Source organism: Cherax quadricarinatus, chromosome 5, assembly GCF_038502225.1.
Source record: "Cherax quadricarinatus isolate ZL_2023a chromosome 5, ASM3850222v1, whole genome shotgun sequence".
NCBI lineage: Eukaryota > Metazoa > Arthropoda > Malacostraca > Decapoda > Parastacidae > Cherax > Cherax quadricarinatus.
Genome location: NC_091296.1, coordinates 43901562 through 43920460, shown reverse-complemented (window position 1 = coordinate 43920460; position 18899 = coordinate 43901562). Strand labels below are relative to the sequence as shown.

Here is an 18899-nt window from a genome sequence, read left to right as displayed (position 1 = left end):
TAGACTAGGAGCAAGATTCAACCTTCCCATCCCTCTCCCACCACTAGGCAGACTAGGAGCAAGATTCAACCTTCCCATCCCTCACCGCAACTAGGCAGACTAGGAGCAAGATTCAACCTTCCCATCCCTCACCCACCACTAGGCAGGCTAGGAGCAAGATTCAACCTTCCCATCCCTCACCAGCCACTAGGTAGACTAGGAGCAAGATTCAACCTTCCCATCCCTCAGCCACCATTAGGCAGACTAGGAGCAAGATTCAACCTTCCCATCCCTCACTCACCACTAGGTAGACTAGGAGCAAGATTCAACCTTCCCATCCCTCACCCACCAACTAGGACACAACAATCACATACCCACAAGCTCAAGTTTATTTTTTCAAGCACAGATACAATAAAGTTTTATCACTAAATTCCAGCGACTATTTCAGCATCACCTCTAAATTAGAGGTTTTCTCGTCCCAAGCTCCTGTCTGATGCCTCAACTATTGAGTCGGCTCCAAGCAACGTTTTATCATGCAATTTACCATTCAGCATTACTCACCATACTTTAAATCTGCTTAAATAAACTTTAATTAACGTTCGTCTGTATAATTCATCGATACTTACGACTTGATGCAGGACGTCCCGCTGCCTTCAGCATCGTCAGTTGCAATAACAACACTATAAGTCACCAACACACAGCTACAATGTCTGCCAAGTTCTGACCGCCACCAACACTGTGCTAAACTGAGAGTCCTCCCTCTATCCCACTGCTAATTTCCACACAACTCAGCGGTGTATTGACACACATTACGAACAGCCAGCAGAAGCTAGATTTAACTGCTGTTTGAACGGGATGAGATTTTCGCATTATAATCAGTGACAAACTTGTAACAATATGTACTAGACATGTATCTCTCACATCTCAAGCACTGTGTATGCCATCTTTATATCAACAATGTATCTCTTGAACCTATATATATATATATATATATATATATATATATATACAGTGGACCCCCGCATAACGATTACCTCCAAATGCGACCAATTATGTAAGTGTATTTATGTAAGTGCGTTTGTACGTGTATGTTTGGGGGTCTGAAAGGAATAATCTACTTCACAATATTCCTTATGGGAATAAATTCGGTCAGTACTGGCACCTGAACATACTTATGGAGTGAAAAAATATCGTTAACCGGGGGTCCACTGTATATATTAGCCAACAGTATCAATTTGTCCCAGTGGGATCAGAGACCTTGGGATCATGGGGAAAAAATGCCACACGTTTCCTTAAAGAATTGGGTTCCAGACTCATCGACACCACCAGGGACCCAAGGGCAGCCACTTTCATGTTCCAGCGCCTCAGCGTCGCCATCCAGAGGGGAAATGCTTGCTGCATACTTGGCTCACGTCCAGCCTCGGAGGAGCTGGAGGAAATTCATCATCTTTGATACATTGTGCCATTGTATTCATGTTTATGTTTTTTTCTGTAAATGTATTTTGTTTATTAATAAATGTTCACATAGAATAAAAAATATATAGGGGGTGGTAGGAGAAGAAAATATTCAAACAGCTCCGGGGAGAACCTTGAGTTTTCTCTGAGGTACGTTTATTGTCTTCTCTGAGGATGAGGGTCCCCATTCCAGCTATAGAGGTGGTACTTCCCTATATATATATATATATATATATATATGTATATATATATATATATATATATATATATATATATATATATATATATATATACACGTGTGTGTGTGTGTGTGTGTACACGGAATTATTATAAGTGGAAATGTACAATAAAGATCCGCACAGTTTTGCAGTTGAGTTGATCGATAATTAAGGACCAGAAACTGGAGCTCAATCTCTGTAAATAAGTGTGGCAGAGTACAGGTGAGTGCACGGACATGCACCCGAGTGTCCTTGGTGATAATGTTATACCAGCCAGACCCCCAGCAGCAGCCAATGTGAGCTCTGCTGCCCCGCCAACATCCAATAAGGGCGCTGCTCGGGCTGCCACACCGCCAGAATAAAGTTATTTTACCCTCCTCTCACATCCCCACATTCCTTACATCAGAGCCTGATCAACCAGGTGTATCTCATAAATGTGTCTCATTATTGTATCTCATAAATGTCTAACCTGTGACCCAATCAAACTTTGTTGTTTTTTTAAATACATTACCTAACAGAAAACTCCATTCTATTGAATGCTCAGCAACACAGTAAATGACCATATGACCTGCCTTTGTAATACTCATTTGTGCTAAATTGTTATCTGTTTACAATAATGTTTTTACCACTGAATACATCATTGCTTAGTTAATCTTAAGTTAATTTTAAGCCTGCCCATAATACTCTGCATACAAGGGGCTTTGGTATGTTGCTCTGTAATAACTGTATTCCTTTGTACTTCACTGTATCATTCAAATTAATAAATAAATAAATATATATATATATATATATATATATATATATATATATATATATATATATATATATATATATATATATATATATATATATATATATATATATATATATATATATATATATATATATATATATATATATATATATATATATATATATATATATATATATATCTTACTTACTAAGACGGTGGCAAAAGCTCTCGCTTCACACGGTGAGGGTCCGGGTTCGATTACCGGCGAGAGCAAAAACATTGGGCGTGTTTCTTTACAAAGGTTGTCTATGTTCATCCAACAGTAAAATAGGTACCTGGGTGTTAGTGGACTGGTGTGGGTCGCATCCTGGGACAAAACTGACCTAATTTGCCCTAAATGTTCAGCATAACAAGCGGCTTTCTATATAGTAGTATGTCACTGATGTCAGCTATGGTCTGTATACCTTGTACATGTACTTGTAGTAGATAAAGATATCATTATATATATTATATCATTAAGACTTCTTACACCCCTGCCCACCTAGCAGTAAAAATAGTTACCTGTTTTTAACCGACTGCTATGGATGACATCCAACAAAAGAGCGCTATAAAACTCCAGTCCCGTTGTAATGTTATATTATAAGAAAACACTGTTATCTTGTAGGCAGAATCTTGGGTATCTGATGGAAGTTTTCAAGTGTGTAAAAGTTATCAGTGTATCCCGGTGACATTATATAAAAAACATTATCTCACACACCATCTTTACCTCCCTCCCGCAGTCTCCTTCCTTTACCCTATCTATGTCTTCCTTATCTTAGGCACATGTCAACGTATTTTTATTTCTTACATATCAATTTTACAGGTTAAGAGCTATCTTACCTCAGCTTATTTCAAAGCCCAGACATATCTGAGGTATACTGCCACCCCCCAGGATGCCACCCATTACAGTCGGCTAACATCCAGGTATCTGCGTACTGCTAGGTGAACAGGGACAGCAGGTGTAAGGAAACATGCCCAACGTTTCCACCCATACCAGGGATCGAACCACAAGTGGTTGTATAGTGTTGTGGTGAGTGGTTGTAGAGGAGTGTGGTGAGTGGTTGTAGAGTGGTGTGGTGAGTGGTTGTAGAGTGGTGTGGTGAGTGGTTGTAGAGGAGTGTGGTGAGTGGTTGTAGAGTGGTGTGGTGAGTGGCTTTAGTGTGGGGTGGTGAGTGGTTATAGAGTGGTGTGGTGAGTGGTTGTAGTGGTGTGGTGAGTGGTTGTAGAGGAGTGGTGTGGTGAGTGGTTGTAGAATGGTGTGGTGAGTGGTTGTAAAAGAGTGGTGTAGTGAGTGGTTGTATAGGAGTGGTGTGGTGAGTGGTTCTAGAGGAGTGGTGTGGTGAGTGGTTACAGAAGAGTGGTCTGGTGGGTCGTTGTAGAGGAATGGTGTGGTGAGTGGTTGTACAGAAGTGGTGTGGTGAGTGGTTGTAGAGGAGTGGTGTAGTGAGTGGTTGTAGAGGAGTGGTGTGGTGAGTGGTTGTAGAGGAGTGGTGTGGTGAGTGGTTGTAGAGGAGTGGTGTGGTGAGTGGTTGTAGAGGAGTGGTGTGGTGAGTGGTTGTAGAGGAGTGGTCTGGTGAGTTGTTGTAGAGGAGTGGTGTGGTGAGTGGTTGTAGAGGAGTGGTGTGTCGTGGGGGTTCCTAGGAGATATAGGCAAAAGAATACACACGTAGGATATTCTAATTAGGTGTATAATTGGAGAGTCTTAAGGGATAAGGCCCAAGTCTTGCCTTGCCGAGTCTATGCCTAGCTGGGAGCTGAGGAGGACTGCAGCCAACTGCTCACTTGAGCGTGACTCATGACGCCATAGTTAGCCATGGAGCCTATCTATAACAGAGCTGGGAATATCTATGTATACTACACAAGTAATCAGTGACACACTACTGACAGTTTGGCCAAATTAAAGTATGGCATCCCGACATACAGCTACTAATATAAACTATAGACTGCAGGCATTATGGCTCTGGGCTGATTGTATACAATGTCAATGTAAACAACAGTTGAACATAAGAACTATACATAAGAATGATAACAGATTTTAATGGATGTTATTGTAATGTATTAAAAATTATGGTACTTGATAGAATCAACGGTGGGATAGTACAATAAAAGAGATAAAAATGATCAATCGATCTGTATTCATGTGATCTATGGATTCTGAGGAAAAGCGTTTAACAGAAAAGGCAGACTTGGTGCACACAAGTCATTTACTGTTAAATCTCAGAATTCAGAGAGAACGTGAATAAAAAAAAAATGAATATTAATAAGTAGATATGGTAACACACTCAAAGGCCTCTCTTAAACTAGATTATCTATCTGTTATGCTTGTTTACACTTAACCCCAACTCTGCTAGGGTTAGATTTACATATGCAGAATGGTTACCATCTCTAGGGAGGTTGAAATCTGTTGCAATAGCTAACTCATGCCACTGTTGTTTACAAGTGATACTTGGGGATTTCTCAATACTTGTAGTGTACATAGAGAATAACGACATTCAGGCTGTTCGTCTGTCTGGTTATTAGAGGCAGAGGGTACACAGCCAGGAGGATTTTTTTTTTTCTTATTCGCCGGTACTCTCCCGGCCCGGGTCTTTTCCAAGTAGTGGTGACCCAGCCAGGAGGATTGTCAGAGTCTATTACAATAGTTTGGTTGTCAGGGGCTTCGTCCTCATCACATACTAACTTCATATGATCTAAATGCGATTCTTTATACTGACCAGTACTGATTTCTCTAACTTTATGCTTATTGTCATTGATATGTTCAACTACTCGATATGGACCAACAAACTTTTTATCGAGCTTAGGCGTGGCAGATGTTTTATTAAAATTAGTCAGCAAAACTCTCGAACCTACTTTAATGTTGGTTTTCTTTGCTCGAGTATTAGTGAGTCTCGTAAATTCTGCTGTTTCTCAGATTTTTGTAAAAACACCTTGAGCTAAGCTGGTCCGAGTTTCTATGAAGTCATCAGGGTTGTAATTTGGTTTTGGTTCAGAGTGCAACAACTCATAAGGCAAATGCTTATCTACACCATACAATGTGTAATGTGGAATATCGCCAATCTGCATTGTAAGCAGAATTTATGGCACATTGAACACCGGGTATAACTTCTTGTACAAGGTTCACAACTTTTTCAAGAATCTCATTACAGAACTCACCTCCATTATCTGTTACTAGGGACTCAAGAGTTGTATGCCTGCAGATTATACATTCCTTAAATACTTTAGTTACTGTCTCGGCAGTCTTATCTGCAATAGGGACTAACTCACAATATCTGGTACAATGGTCTACCATAATGCACAGATATTTATTGCAGATAAGACTGCTGAGACAGTAACTAAAGTATTTAAGGAATGTATAATCTGCAGGCATACCATTGTTTGCATCGCTCTCGGGCCGCGTGGACCTGCTGCGCAGACGCTCCTGTCTAGGCTGGCTTTCTGCACAGTTTTCCCTGTTTTGAATATTCAAAATGGCAGATAGACATGGTCGCTGTGTAAATACGGTGTGTGTCGAATTGGTTCGTGGAATGCTTACAAGTTCAGCGATGCAGGTGCTCCTGCCTACGATCATCGGCGAAGTATATGGCATACCGAATGACGAATTGTATGGAGTAGCCATAAATGGAATCACAAGGATCTTCATCAAGTTTAAGGAGGAGGGCTTCTACTCTAGCATCGTTAACAATATCAAGAGAGAAGACTGGCCGTGAACACTGCAGTGGAGGTATTCCTCCATGATGTGTCGAGTTACATGACGTGGGTAAAAGTAAGGAATGTACCATTTGAGGCAACAGAGCATGATGTGGTAGCAGTTTTCTGTAACTATGGAAAAATCCACTCAGCTGAGTTGGGAGTGTGGAAAGATGGACCTTATGAGGGGTTGCCTGAGGGATCATTTACACTGAAAATGACCTTACGGCAGCCAATTCCATCGTATGTGTTACTGGACGTCTTCAGGACTCAGGCCTATGTGTATTACTCACGACAGAGGAAGTTAGTTAGTTTAATATGTTTATTATGCACCCCATACCCATCCTGTGGGCGGTAGTCAAAAGATTACAGAGGTACATAATTGGTCCAGGGACTGGACTCCAAAGTTTTGATAGCTGAGCAAGTTACAGAGGTAATGAACTCACAATTTACAAAGGTAATGAACTAACAATTTACAAAGGTAATGAACTCCAGGTAGGTCTGGTCACAATCATGACAAGTTACAAAGGTATTTACAGATTACAGAGGTACGTAATGGGTCCAGGGACTGGGCCCCCAAAGTTTTGATAGCTGAACTAGGTACAAAGGTAATGAACTCACAAGTTACAAAGGTAATGAATTCTGTAAGAATGGTTACTTACGTTTATACATGGCTACAATCATGAACAAATTATAGTGTAATGAGCAATTCACACTTCCACACCCGGTCACAACTTTACAAAGATACATAATGGGTCCAGTGACTGGACCCCAAAGTTATGATAGCTGAACTAGTTACAAAGGTAATGAACTCCAGGTAGATCTGGTCACAATCATGGCAAGTTACAGAGGTAATGAATCAGCCTCACTCCTGTACATGGTTACAGTCATGAACAAATTACAAAGTAATGAACCACTGATACGTCCACACCTGGTCACAATTGTAATGAGTTATAAATACAAATATTAAGTGGATCATACACCCACACTAGCGCGCGCACACACATACACACACGAGGGCGCACGCACGGACATGTGCACACGAGCATACAAATATATGCATACACACAAGGACGCACACCCACACACACACACCCACACACACACACCCACACCCACACACCAACACCCACACACACACCCTCACACACACTCACACACACACACCCACACACACACACACACACACACACACACACAAACACACACACAAATAAAGTGAAGGCGAGAGAAAGCCTGAAATTATACAACAAAATTTCAAAGCGCCAGTCGTTGAGGCCTAGTTGGCACCTGTTGCCACATTGTTACACATATACAAAGTACAAATCGAGTGACTAAAGAGAAAATACCAAATAGAATTAAGAGAGGGTGGCTAACGACAAAATGTGATGTAGCACACAGAGTGAACAAGCTAGCCAGAAAGGGGATATATATATATATATACATACATATACATAAATATATATAAGCAGAGGTGGTGGCAGCAGTAGGCCTGAGGGAGTAGCGCCGCCATAACAGGCTGGGTGTCATCACAAATAAGTAGTGTACTTACGCAAAGTGAAGTGTAAATTATAAAAGTAGCAGTATACAAGTGATAAGTGTGGTAAATGAGGACTCAAAAGGGCAACGAGATAAGCATAGCGAAGAAGCCAGCGGCGGAAGGGCGAGGTGCACGAGTCATCGTACAGCAAGCATCGTACAGCGAGCATCGTACATCAGGCATCTGGATGGATGTCCCCTCTGACCAGTAACGTACAAATCACCTGTTTTGTGGTTGGCGGGGAGTCTGAGTGATAGAGCTGGCCCAGCGGTCACTGGTAACTCGATATCTAAACCCTGCTCCAGAGCGATTATCATACACACAACACCTAGCAGTAGTAGGAAGATAAACTTTGTAGGAGTAAGGATTAAGCAGGAGGATTAAGTCGTGGCTAATGGGACTACAGCCCTGACAACAGTTTCGAGAGATAATGGTCTAGGAAACAAAGACAGTACAATCTGAGAAGCAAGTACTGGGTACACATGTAGTAACTAGGTGAAAGAATGACTTGTTAACACACGCTAGTATTATAATTATTAGAACTACTTTCAGTGTTAATGGTATCTCATTAGTATTACGGATACACAGAAGTGAATTGTATTTCTGGGACATATAAACAACTGACGTGCTCACACACACACACACGTGCGCACACACATACACACTCGGGGCCAGGAGATGGGTCTCGACCCCTGAAACCACAACTAGGTGAGTACACACAGCTGATCCTTGGAATTTGACCGCCTCCCCCACAGACCTCTTACCTATCCCCTCCCTCGCGTTTCTCCCTCTCAATACCCTCTTTCCCTCCTTTCTCCCTCTCTCTTTCTCTCCCTCTCCCTCTCTTTCTCCCTCTCTCTACCCTTTCTCTCCCCCTCACATTTCTCTCTCTCCCCCTTGGTCTTATCCCTCACCCCCATACTCTCTCCTCTCTCTCCCTCTTTCTACCCTTTCTCTCTCCTCTCTCTCCCTCTTTCTACCCTTTCTCTCTCTCCCCCACACCCTCTCCCTCCTCTACACATGTAGTAAAAGGTAGTACATAACTGGGTGAAAGAATGACTTGTTAACACACGCTAGTATTATAATTAGAACTACTCTCAGTGTTAGTGGTATCTCATTAGCATTACGGATACACAGAAGTGAATTGTATTTCTGGGACATACAAACAACTGACGTGCTCACACACACACACACACGCGCGCACACACATACACACTCGGGGCCAGGAGCTGGGTCTCGACCCCGAAACCACAACTAGGTGAGTACACACAGCTGATCCTTGGAATTTGACTGCCTCCCCCACAGACCTCTTACCTTTTCCCTCCCTCGCGTTTCTCTCTCTCATAGCCTTCTTCCCTCCTTTCTCCCTCTCTCTCTCTTTCTCTCCCTCTCCCTCTCCCTCTCTTTCTCCCTCTCTCTACCCTTTCTCTCCCCCCTCACATTTCTCTCCCTCCCCCTTGGTCTTATCCCTCACCCCCATACTCTCTCCTCTCTCTCCCTCTTTCTACCCTTTCTCTCTCCTCTCTCTCCCTCTTTCTACCCTCTCTCTCTCTCCCCCACACCCTCTCCCTCCTCTAGCCTTCTGTCTGTGGTAATAAAAAGTAAAAAAAAAAAAAAAAAAAAAAAAAAAAAAAACAAAAAAAAAAAAAAATGGGTGGCCTTAGAGGACGGAAACCCAGACATCTGGTGGACGAACCAGGGAGGAAAGACTGGGAGCTAGAGCTCCAAAAAAGGGAGGAAGAGTGGGGAAGGAAGATAGTAGAGCTTGGTAAGAAAATGGAGGAGCGGATAGCTGAAGAGTGCAGGAAGTGGGAAGTACAGGTCTTAGCAGCAGAAGCTAGGATACAGTGCTTAGAAGAGAAACTGCAAAGCCTGAAACAGATTAGAGAGACAAATAACAATTCAGGTGTGACATCAGGAAATTCAAAGTCAGGCGCAGACAAGGGGATGGTAAGCAACAATGGAGACATGCCGAACATGAAGGCCCTATCAGACCCACGTGGGGCCAGGGAAAAGACGACGAGCACACTAAGATCAAACGACAGGTCCGAAGACAATGAAGGTATGCTATATGCAGAGATTCTAACAGCCAACTGCAGTAGCAAGGGACAGCTGGTCAGGAAAGACAGTCCACTGAGAATAGAAGTTTCAGATATGACAGGGACTGAAGGCAAGAACATGTCAATGGAAGGAAATAAAATGCCTCAGAGGACGCAGATGGAGACTCAGTGGGAGGAGGAAAGGGCGAGGTCAGTTTTTGTGTACGGGCTCCAAGAAGCCAAGGGGGCCAACTTTGAAGAAATAAAACAGGAGGAGAAAAAAAATGATTGAAGGCATCATGAAAACAATAGGGGAGGGCAATATGACCCAGGTGACAAATTTTCAGAGAATTGGGTGGTTTGCGAGTGGAAGGATACGGCCTGTCAGAGTAACTTTCAAGGAAGAATCAGTTCGAACCAGGATTCTGCAAGAGAAAGCAAGACTGAGGGACAAAGAGGGGTACCAGAGAGTATACCTCGACCGCGACAGAACACAAGAAGAAAGGACTACACTAAAAGAGAGGGTACAGAGACGCAAGGAGGAACGAGAAGCAATGAAAATGAGCAGGACCCAGACACAGGAGGAAGGGCAAACACACCCCACAGAATCTCCCACCAAAAGACTCCACCCGCGACATTCCCAACGCAACTGAGCAACCTATACTACAACCCACTCACTGTTCCCTCTGCCACCAATCCCCATATCACAAACCTCACCCCAACAGCTGTCCCTTATGGGCATTCTGACCCCACCCCCATCAACACAAACCCCACCTACACCACAGCCCCATATAGGCCCCCACCAAGGCTCTCGCTCCCCCAACCCCAATATTCTTGCATGACCACAATGATAGAAAAGAAACTAAAGGTTTGGTACACAAACGCGGATGGAATAATGAATAAACATGAGGAGTGGAATGAAAGAATCAGTGAAAAATCCCCAGACATCATAGCAGTCACAGAAACAAAACTCGCTGAGACAATAACAGACACAATCTTCCCAACAGGATATCAGATCCTGAGGAAAGATAGAAGGAGTAGAGGGGGAGGAGGGGTTGCACTGCTCATAAAACACCAATGGGGATTTGAGGAAATGGAAGGCATGGACATGATTGGAGAAAGAGACTACATTGTAGGTACAATTCAGTCTGGAGAACATAAAGTAGTCATTGGAGTGATGTATAACCCACCACAGAACTGCAGGAGGCCAAGAGAGGAGTACGAAGAAAACAACAGGGTGATGGTGGACACACTGGCTGAGGTGGCAAGAGGAGCTCACTCGAGCACAGCAAAGTTACTGGTAATGGGCGATTTCAACCACAGGGAGATCGACTGGGAAAACCTGGAGCCACATGGGGGTCCCGAAACATGGAGAGCCAAGATGATGGATGTGGTACTTGGAAACCTCATGCATCAACATGTCAGGGACACAACCAGAGAGAGAGGGGAGGATGAGCCAGCAAGACTGGATCTTGTGTTCACCCTGAGCAGTTCAGACATTGAGGACATCACTTATGAGAGGCCCCTTGGAGCTAGCGATCATGTGGTTCTGAGTTTTGACTATATAGTAGAGTTACAAGTGGAGAAGGTAACAGGAACTGAAGGGGACAGGCCAAACTATAAAAGGGGGGACTACACAGGTATGAGAAACTTCCTGCAGGAGGTTCAGTGGGACAGAGAAATGGTAGGAAAATCAGTAAACGAGATGATGGAATATGTGGCAACAAAGTGCAAGGAGGCAGAGGAAAGTTTTGTTCCCAAGGGAAACGGAAATAATAGGAAGACCAAAACGAGTCCTTGGTTTACCCGAAGGTGTAGGGAGGCAAAAACTAAGTGCAACAGAGAATGGAAAAGGTACAGGAGGCATAGGACCCAGGAAAACAAGGAGATTAGTAGAAGAGCCAGAAACGAGTATGCACAGATAAGGAGGGAGGCCCAGCGACAGTATGAAAACGACATAGCATCGAAAGTCAAATCTGACCCGAAACTGCTGTATAGCCACATTAGGAGGAAGACAACAGTCAAGGACCAGGTGATAAGGCTGAGGAAAGAAGGTGGAGAACTCACAAGAAACGATCAAGAGGTATGTGAGGAGCTAAACAAGAGATTTAAGGAAGTATTTACAGTAGAGACAGGAAGGACTCTGGGGGGACAGACCAGACGGGGACACCAGCAAGGAATACACCAACAAGTGTTGGACGACATACATACAGATGAGGAGGAGGTGCAGAAACTGCTAAGGGACATCGATACCTCAAAGGCAATGGGACCAGACATCTCCCCATGGGTCCTTAGAGAGGGAGCAGATATGTTGTGCATGCCACTTACCACAATCTTCAACACATCCCTGGAAACTGGGCAACTACCTGAGGTATGGAAGACGGCAAATGTAGTTCCCATTTTTAAAAAAGGAGACAGAAAAGAGGCGCTAAACTATAGACCTGTGTCATTGACGTGTATAGTATGCAAAATTATGGAGAAGATTATCAGGAGGAGAGTGGTGGAGCACCTGGAACGGAACAGGAGTATAAATGCCAACCAGCATGGATTCACGGAAGGCAAATCCTGTGTCACAAACCTTCTGGAGTTTTATGATAAAATAACAGAAGTAAGACAAGAGAGAGAGGGGTGGGTTGATTGCATCTTCTTGGACTGCAACAAGGCCTTTGACACAGTTCCTCACAAGAGATTAGTGCAGAAGCTAGAGCATCAGGCGCATATAACAGGAAGGGCACTGCAATGGATCAGAGAATACCTGACAGGGAGGCAACAACGAGTCATGGTACGTAATGATGTATCACAGTGGGCACCTGTGACGAGCGGGGTCCCACAGGGGTCGGTCCTAGGACCAGTGCTATTTTTGGTATATGTGAACGACATGACGGAAGGGTTAGACTCAGAAGTGTCCCTGTTTGCAGATGATGTGAAGTTAATGAGGAGAATTAAATCTGATGAGGACCAGGCAGGACTTCAAAGAGACCTGGACAGACTGGACACCTGGTCCAGCAAATGGCTTCTCGAATTTAATCCTGCCAAATGCAAAGTCATGAAGATGGGGGAGGGGCACAGAAGACCACAGACAGAGTATAGGCTAGGTGGCCAAAGACTGCAAACCTCACTCAAGGAGAAGGATCATGGGAGAGTATAACACCGAGCATGTCTCCGGAAGCACACATCAATCAGATAACTGCTGCAGCATATGGGCGCCTGGCAAACCTGAGAACAGCATTCCGATACCTTAGTAAGGAATCATTCAAGACACTGTACACCGTGTATGTCAGGCCCATACTGGAGTATGCAGCACCTGTTTGGAACCCGCACTTGATAAAGCACGTCAAGAAACTAGAGAAAGTACAAAGGTTTGCGACAAGGTTAGTTCCAGAGCTAAGGGGAATGTCCTATGAGGAAAGATTAAGGGAAATCGGCCTGACCACACTGGAGGACAGGAGGGTCAGGGGAGACATGATAACGACATATAAAATACTGCGTGGAATAGACAAGGTGGACAAAGACAGGATGTTCCAGGGAGGGGACACAGAAACAAGAGGCCACAATTGGAAGTTGAAGACACAAATGAGTCAGAGAGATAGTAGGAAGTATTTCTTCAGTCATAGAGTTGTAAGGCAGTGGAATAGCCTAGAAAATGACGTAGTGGAGGCAGGAACCATACACAGTTTTAAGACGAGGTTTGATAAAGCTCATGGAGCGGGGAGAGAGAGGGCCTAGTAGCAACCGGTGAAGAGGCGGGGCCAGGAGCTAGGACTCGACCCCTGCAACCACAAATAGGTGAGTACAAATAGGTGAGTACACACACACACACACACACACACACCAGGGCCAGGAGCTGTGACTCGACCCCTGCAACCACAAATAGGTGAGTACAAATAGGTGAGTACACACACACACACGCGCACACACACACACACACACACACACACACACACACACACACACACACACACACACACACACACACACACACACACACACACATGCACACATGTGGTAATGCTTTATTTACAGCTAGCAAAATCAGGGTATTTCTCCAGGATGGTCTGCAATATACCACTGTGGATAAAATACTTTGCCATTTCTTGAACATTTCTGAGTGAGTTGTTTCTACATTCATTAATCTGATCACACTCCAGTACATAATGACGCAAGGTGTGACAATAGTCCATCTGGCAAAGTTTACATTTCGTTTGGTCTACATCTGGTGGTGGTGATTTAACCTGCCATAGATACTTGTAACCCAGCCGGAGCCGGGCAGTAGTGACATCCAAGAGTCTGCTTTTCTTGTTGGATGCACCATAGACATGTGGCTCCTCCTGCATGATGGAATGATGATAGATGGACTAACTTGTGTCATTCTCCCTAAGTCTTAAGTCAATTAAGTTCAATTGAAGTTCTTTTCGTATTATTGTTCTCAAACTGCTAACTGACAACTCAAGATTTTAATCTACCCCATCTTTGAAACCATAACAGCTTAGCCAATTTATCAGTTCTATCATGCATCTGAAGACCAATGTGAGATGGAATCCACAGCATGTGCACTCTGACTCCACTGTCCATAATCTTACCATACCTGTGTCTGGCTTCTGACACAAGCATGCCACAATTTATACTTAATGAGTTGAGAGCATTTATTGATGACAGAGAATCAGTTACAATTAAAGTGTCAACCTTAGATACATGGACACATTTGAGTGCAAGGAGTATGGCAAACAGTTCTGTTTGAAGGATAGAGACCCAGTTATTGATGCGTGCTCCAATTTCTTTATGAGAGCCATCACTCTGTGTGACAACAGCAGCACTACCAGCTGCACCAGTGGACTGGTGAACAGAACCATCGACGTAAATAATTTGTGAAAGAGTGTTCTGTGTGACTAAGTTATCAATACAGCTTAAGGCATCATGTTTGGCTTCAAGACGAAGCTTTCGTTGTGATTTAAGAAGAGTTTTGGGGGGAAATGGAGGAATGGTAGTTTGGAATGGGGTAATATCCCATAGAGCAGGGAAATGTCTCTGTTGTCTAACTTGATATAGATCATGTAGCTGGTTCATGCGGAGGTCGGTTCCAGTTTTCTCGATCCATCTGGAAGGATGTTCACCAGTGCTGAGGAAAGTTTGGAGGGCTTCTGTGCAGGGGTTTGAATGGGCTAGCCTAAGCATATTGACCCCAATAAGGATATTTCTTTCAGTAACACGATCTCTAATGCTTGGAATATTAAGTTCTTTCCGCATATTTAAAATTTTGGCAGTACGAGGGCATCCTAGGATGATCCTCATTGCTTCGTTTTGCAGTTTTTCCAGCCCTCCAAGCTTCCAGTCAGACACGAGTGCAAGTAGTGGCGCCGCATAATCAACCAATGATCTAATATAAGCAAGATACATCATTTTCACAATTTTAACATTAGCTCCATACCTGGGATGAAAACCTGCCACAACTCTAAGTGCTCTCAGCCTTTCTTTGTATTGGCGACAAAGTCTCGTTACAACAGGTCCAAGTAGTGGAACCTCAAAGCCTAGATACCTGTATCTGCTTACATATTCTAGAAGAGACCCATCATGCAACTGGATCTAACGAACTGTGCCTCTCTGCCGAAGAGGACGCCTGTTGAGTATCTTTGTTTTATCCCCTGAGATTATTAACCCCAGGTCCTGACACGAGGCTAGTACATGATGAAGAATGTTTTGGGTGTTGGAGAATCCGGTGGTGTGAATCATTATGTCATCAGCAAAACTAACCATATAATGAGGGGGCTGGCTAGGCATGGCATTAAGTAAGGCATTAATCAAAATGTTGAAAAGGGTGGGACTAAGCACACCTCCCTGTGGGGTTCCTAATTCAAAATCTTTAGTTACACTTCTATGTCCCTGGAACAACACAGACAACTTTCTGTTGGACAGGTAACCTTTAATCCAGCGGAGAAGCCATCTTCCAACATCCATTCTGGCAAGTTCACTAATGATTACATGTCGGTTGGCTACATCAAAAGCGGATTTAAGGTCAAGGAACGTAGTGTATGAGCTGTCAGTGTGCAGAGTGAGAAAGGTGGTAATGCAATGATGCACACTCCTTCCATGCATGAAGCCATGCAACCGGGGTGACAAGAATTCCTCAATTCTGGGCATAAGACGATTAAGAATCATCCTTTCGAATGTTTTACACAAGCAGCTAGTAAGGGATATTGGGCGAAATGAGTTTTGTTGATTGGGCTTCGGAATGGGAATAATGAGGCTATTGGTCCATGATTTAGGGAGCTCCCCAGACATGCAGATTGTGTGGGTCTTATGACCATATGACAGCCCAATGCCATAAGAAAGCAGGAAGGAGGGATCAGATACCATTGCCTATAAGTCGGCAGCAAGGTATAGAGGTGTCGGAGACTGGGGTACGCCCCAAAACGACACCTTGTCGTTGGAGTGAGAAAATTGATAAGGCAGAGGAGGCAATGAACGAATGTGTAACGTTACTGGTTGACACAGAGACTGCAACAGCGACGACGGGAATGAGTGATGACGAGTGTGAAGGACCACAGGATAGATTGCTGGAGGAGGTTATAAACTCCTTTCTAAGTGAAGTTGAGGGTGGTCTGGAGGAAGCAAGGAGTACACACATGTCGGTGACATCACATAATGATTTGGTGGTTGGGGAAAATTTGCACACTAATAGCACTGTGCACACAGTTGTGGCAGAAGTACATAGGGAGGGAACGAGAGATGAAGAAGCGTTTGGTGACGGAAGTTCGCGTAAGTGATCGGCTGGAACGTCGGAGATTGACGACGTTCTCACTCCAGGACAGAGATCAGGGATAAAGTCTTGGAAAAAGGAAGTGAGCCAAACGGGGAGAGAGGGGAAGGGTAATGAAGGGATGAATAGTTCTAAAGACAAGGAGGGGGTAGGGGGGTTGAACAGGCAGGCTGCTAAACGAGAACCTTTTCACCAGGAAAGTGTAGTAGGACATCTACCAAGGCGGAAGGGAAAGCCGCCGCTATTAAAGTAATTCAAGGTAGTAACAATTAATGTAAATGGATTGAGGAATGAAGTGAAAAGAGTCTGGATGGAATGGTTCCTCAGGAGGTATAATGTAGATGTATGTTTTATACAAGAACATAATTATAAGCTCGGCTGTACATTATTACTGAAAGGTTATAAGTTATATGTGAGTGGGTCTATGAGGTTAAAAGGAGGAGTGGCTGTGGCTGTGAAGGAAAACAGTCCCTTACGTATAATAAAGTGGGAGGAGGGGAGGGAGGATGGTGGGGGTGGATGGTGGTTGGGGTGAAACGAGAGTATGTTTTATAGGGGTTTACATGCCAGCGGAGAACACAGTCAGAATAAAAGAGGATTTTGTAAGAGACATTTTGTTGTATTATTTACGGGGTTTACCTTTAGTCACTATAATTAGAGGAGATTGGAACTGTGTCATAAGGGGGGGGGGACGTGGAGCCGAGGGTAGCAGGGTGTGTGTTAGGGGCGTTACGCAGTGTTTTGCAGGATGCGGGGGTTAGGGATGTGGGGGGGAGGGGAGCCAGGAGAATAGAGTTTACCTTTGCCAGAAGAGGTTATTCAGTGGGTTTAGATAGAATCTATACATCGGAGTCAGTTAGTGTGAGGGAAGTAAGAACAGTGGACGTGGGGTTTTCTGACCATAGGGCAGTTTTGGCTGAGCTGGATTGGGGTGATGTGGTTAAGATACAATCAGGGTTTTGGAAGTTAAATGCGAGACAAGTGAGGAGTGAGGTGGTGAGTGAGGAGTTGGTGAATGGTGGCAAAATTTGTGGGGTGCCAGGGAGGAGGAGACGAGTATCTTGGAATGGTGGGAAAATAAAGCTAAACCAGTTATAGCGGGTTTTTATAAACGTAAGGGACGGGAGGAGGCGAGATGGAGGTATGGATTACAAAATTATTTGGAGCAACAGCTCAATGAGTGTTATGAGGAAGGTGAGGGAAGGCAGTATGAAAAGATATTGCTGCTCAGAGATAGATTGAAGGAAATACATAATGAAAGATTTGATGAGATAAGGGTAAGGGCGGGGGTGGAAGCAGTACTGTGGGGAGCTAAGCCTTCGGGAAGTGTTTTGAGAAGTTTTAAAATCAGGCAAAAGGAGTCAACTATTTTAAACTTAGAGGTTAGTGAAGATTTGGGAGGATATTATAAGGGGCAAATGCTAGCGACAACTGAAGGAATGAGTAATTATGCTGATTATTGGTTTCAAAAGAAGTGGACGAGGGGAAAAGTTGGGATAGTTTGTGAGGAAGGGGAAGGGGTGCAAGCCTTGGGGACGTGTGGGAGGAGATAGTTGGAATGGATGGTGTAATTAGTATGGATGAAGTGAAAGAGGCAGTGCTCAATTTAAGTATGGGAAAAGCTCCAGGAATAGATGGGATTTCGAATGATTTTTATAGAGTTCAATGGGACCATATAAAGTATTGTCTGGTAGTTAGTTTAATATGTTTATTATGCACCCCATACCCATCCTGTGGGCGGTAGTCAAAAGATTACAGAGGTACATAATTGGTCCAGGGACTGGGCCTCAAAGTTTTGATAGCAGAGCAAGTCACAGAGGCAATGAATTCACAATTTACAAAGGCAATGAACTCACAATTTACAAAGGTAATGAACTCCAGGTAGGTCTAGTCACAATCATGACAAGTTACAAAGGTATTTACAGATTACAGAGGTACACAATGGGTCCAGGGACCGGGCTCCAAAGTTTTGATGGCTGAACTAGGTACAAGGTAATGAACTCACAAGTTACAAAGGTAATGAACTCACAAGTTACAAAGGTAATGAATACTGTAAGAATGGTTACTTACGTTTATACATGGCTGCAATCATGAACAAATTTTAGAGTAATGAGCAATTCACACTTCCACACCCGGTCACAACTGTAGTGAGTTATTGGTGCAAATGTTGATTGCTGAGTCTCTCTCTCTCACACACACACATACAAATTCATACACACACACACATAAACACACACACACACACACACACAAACTCATACACACACACGCACACACACTCATACACACACACACACACACTCATACACACACACACACTCATACACACACACACATACACACACACACTCATACTCACACACACACACACACACACACACACACACACACACACACACACACACACACACTCACACACATACACAAACACACACACACACACACACACACACAC

At 43.8% G+C, this 18899-nt stretch overlaps 1 protein-coding gene across 6 annotated transcripts in view; it reads right to left on the bottom strand.

The window, feature by feature from the left end:
* Nucleotides 1-823, bottom strand: part of LOC128684764 (collagen alpha-1(I) chain) — a 195684-nt gene extending 194861 nt beyond the window's left edge. For 2 of the 6 annotated variants that reach the window (XR_011394188.1, XR_011394189.1), the window contains exon 1: nucleotides 606-823. Coding sequence is in view for 2 of the 6 variants with exons in the window: in XM_070101722.1 (XP_069957823.1) it covers nucleotides 606-639 (34 nt within the window). In the remaining 4 variants the exon portion in view is untranslated. The remainder of the gene's footprint in view (nucleotides 1-605) is intronic. The other 4 variants (XR_011394187.1, XM_070101711.1, XR_011394190.1 and 1 more) reach the window with 3 other exon arrangements.
* Between the last annotated feature and the right edge of the window lie 18076 nt (nucleotides 824-18899).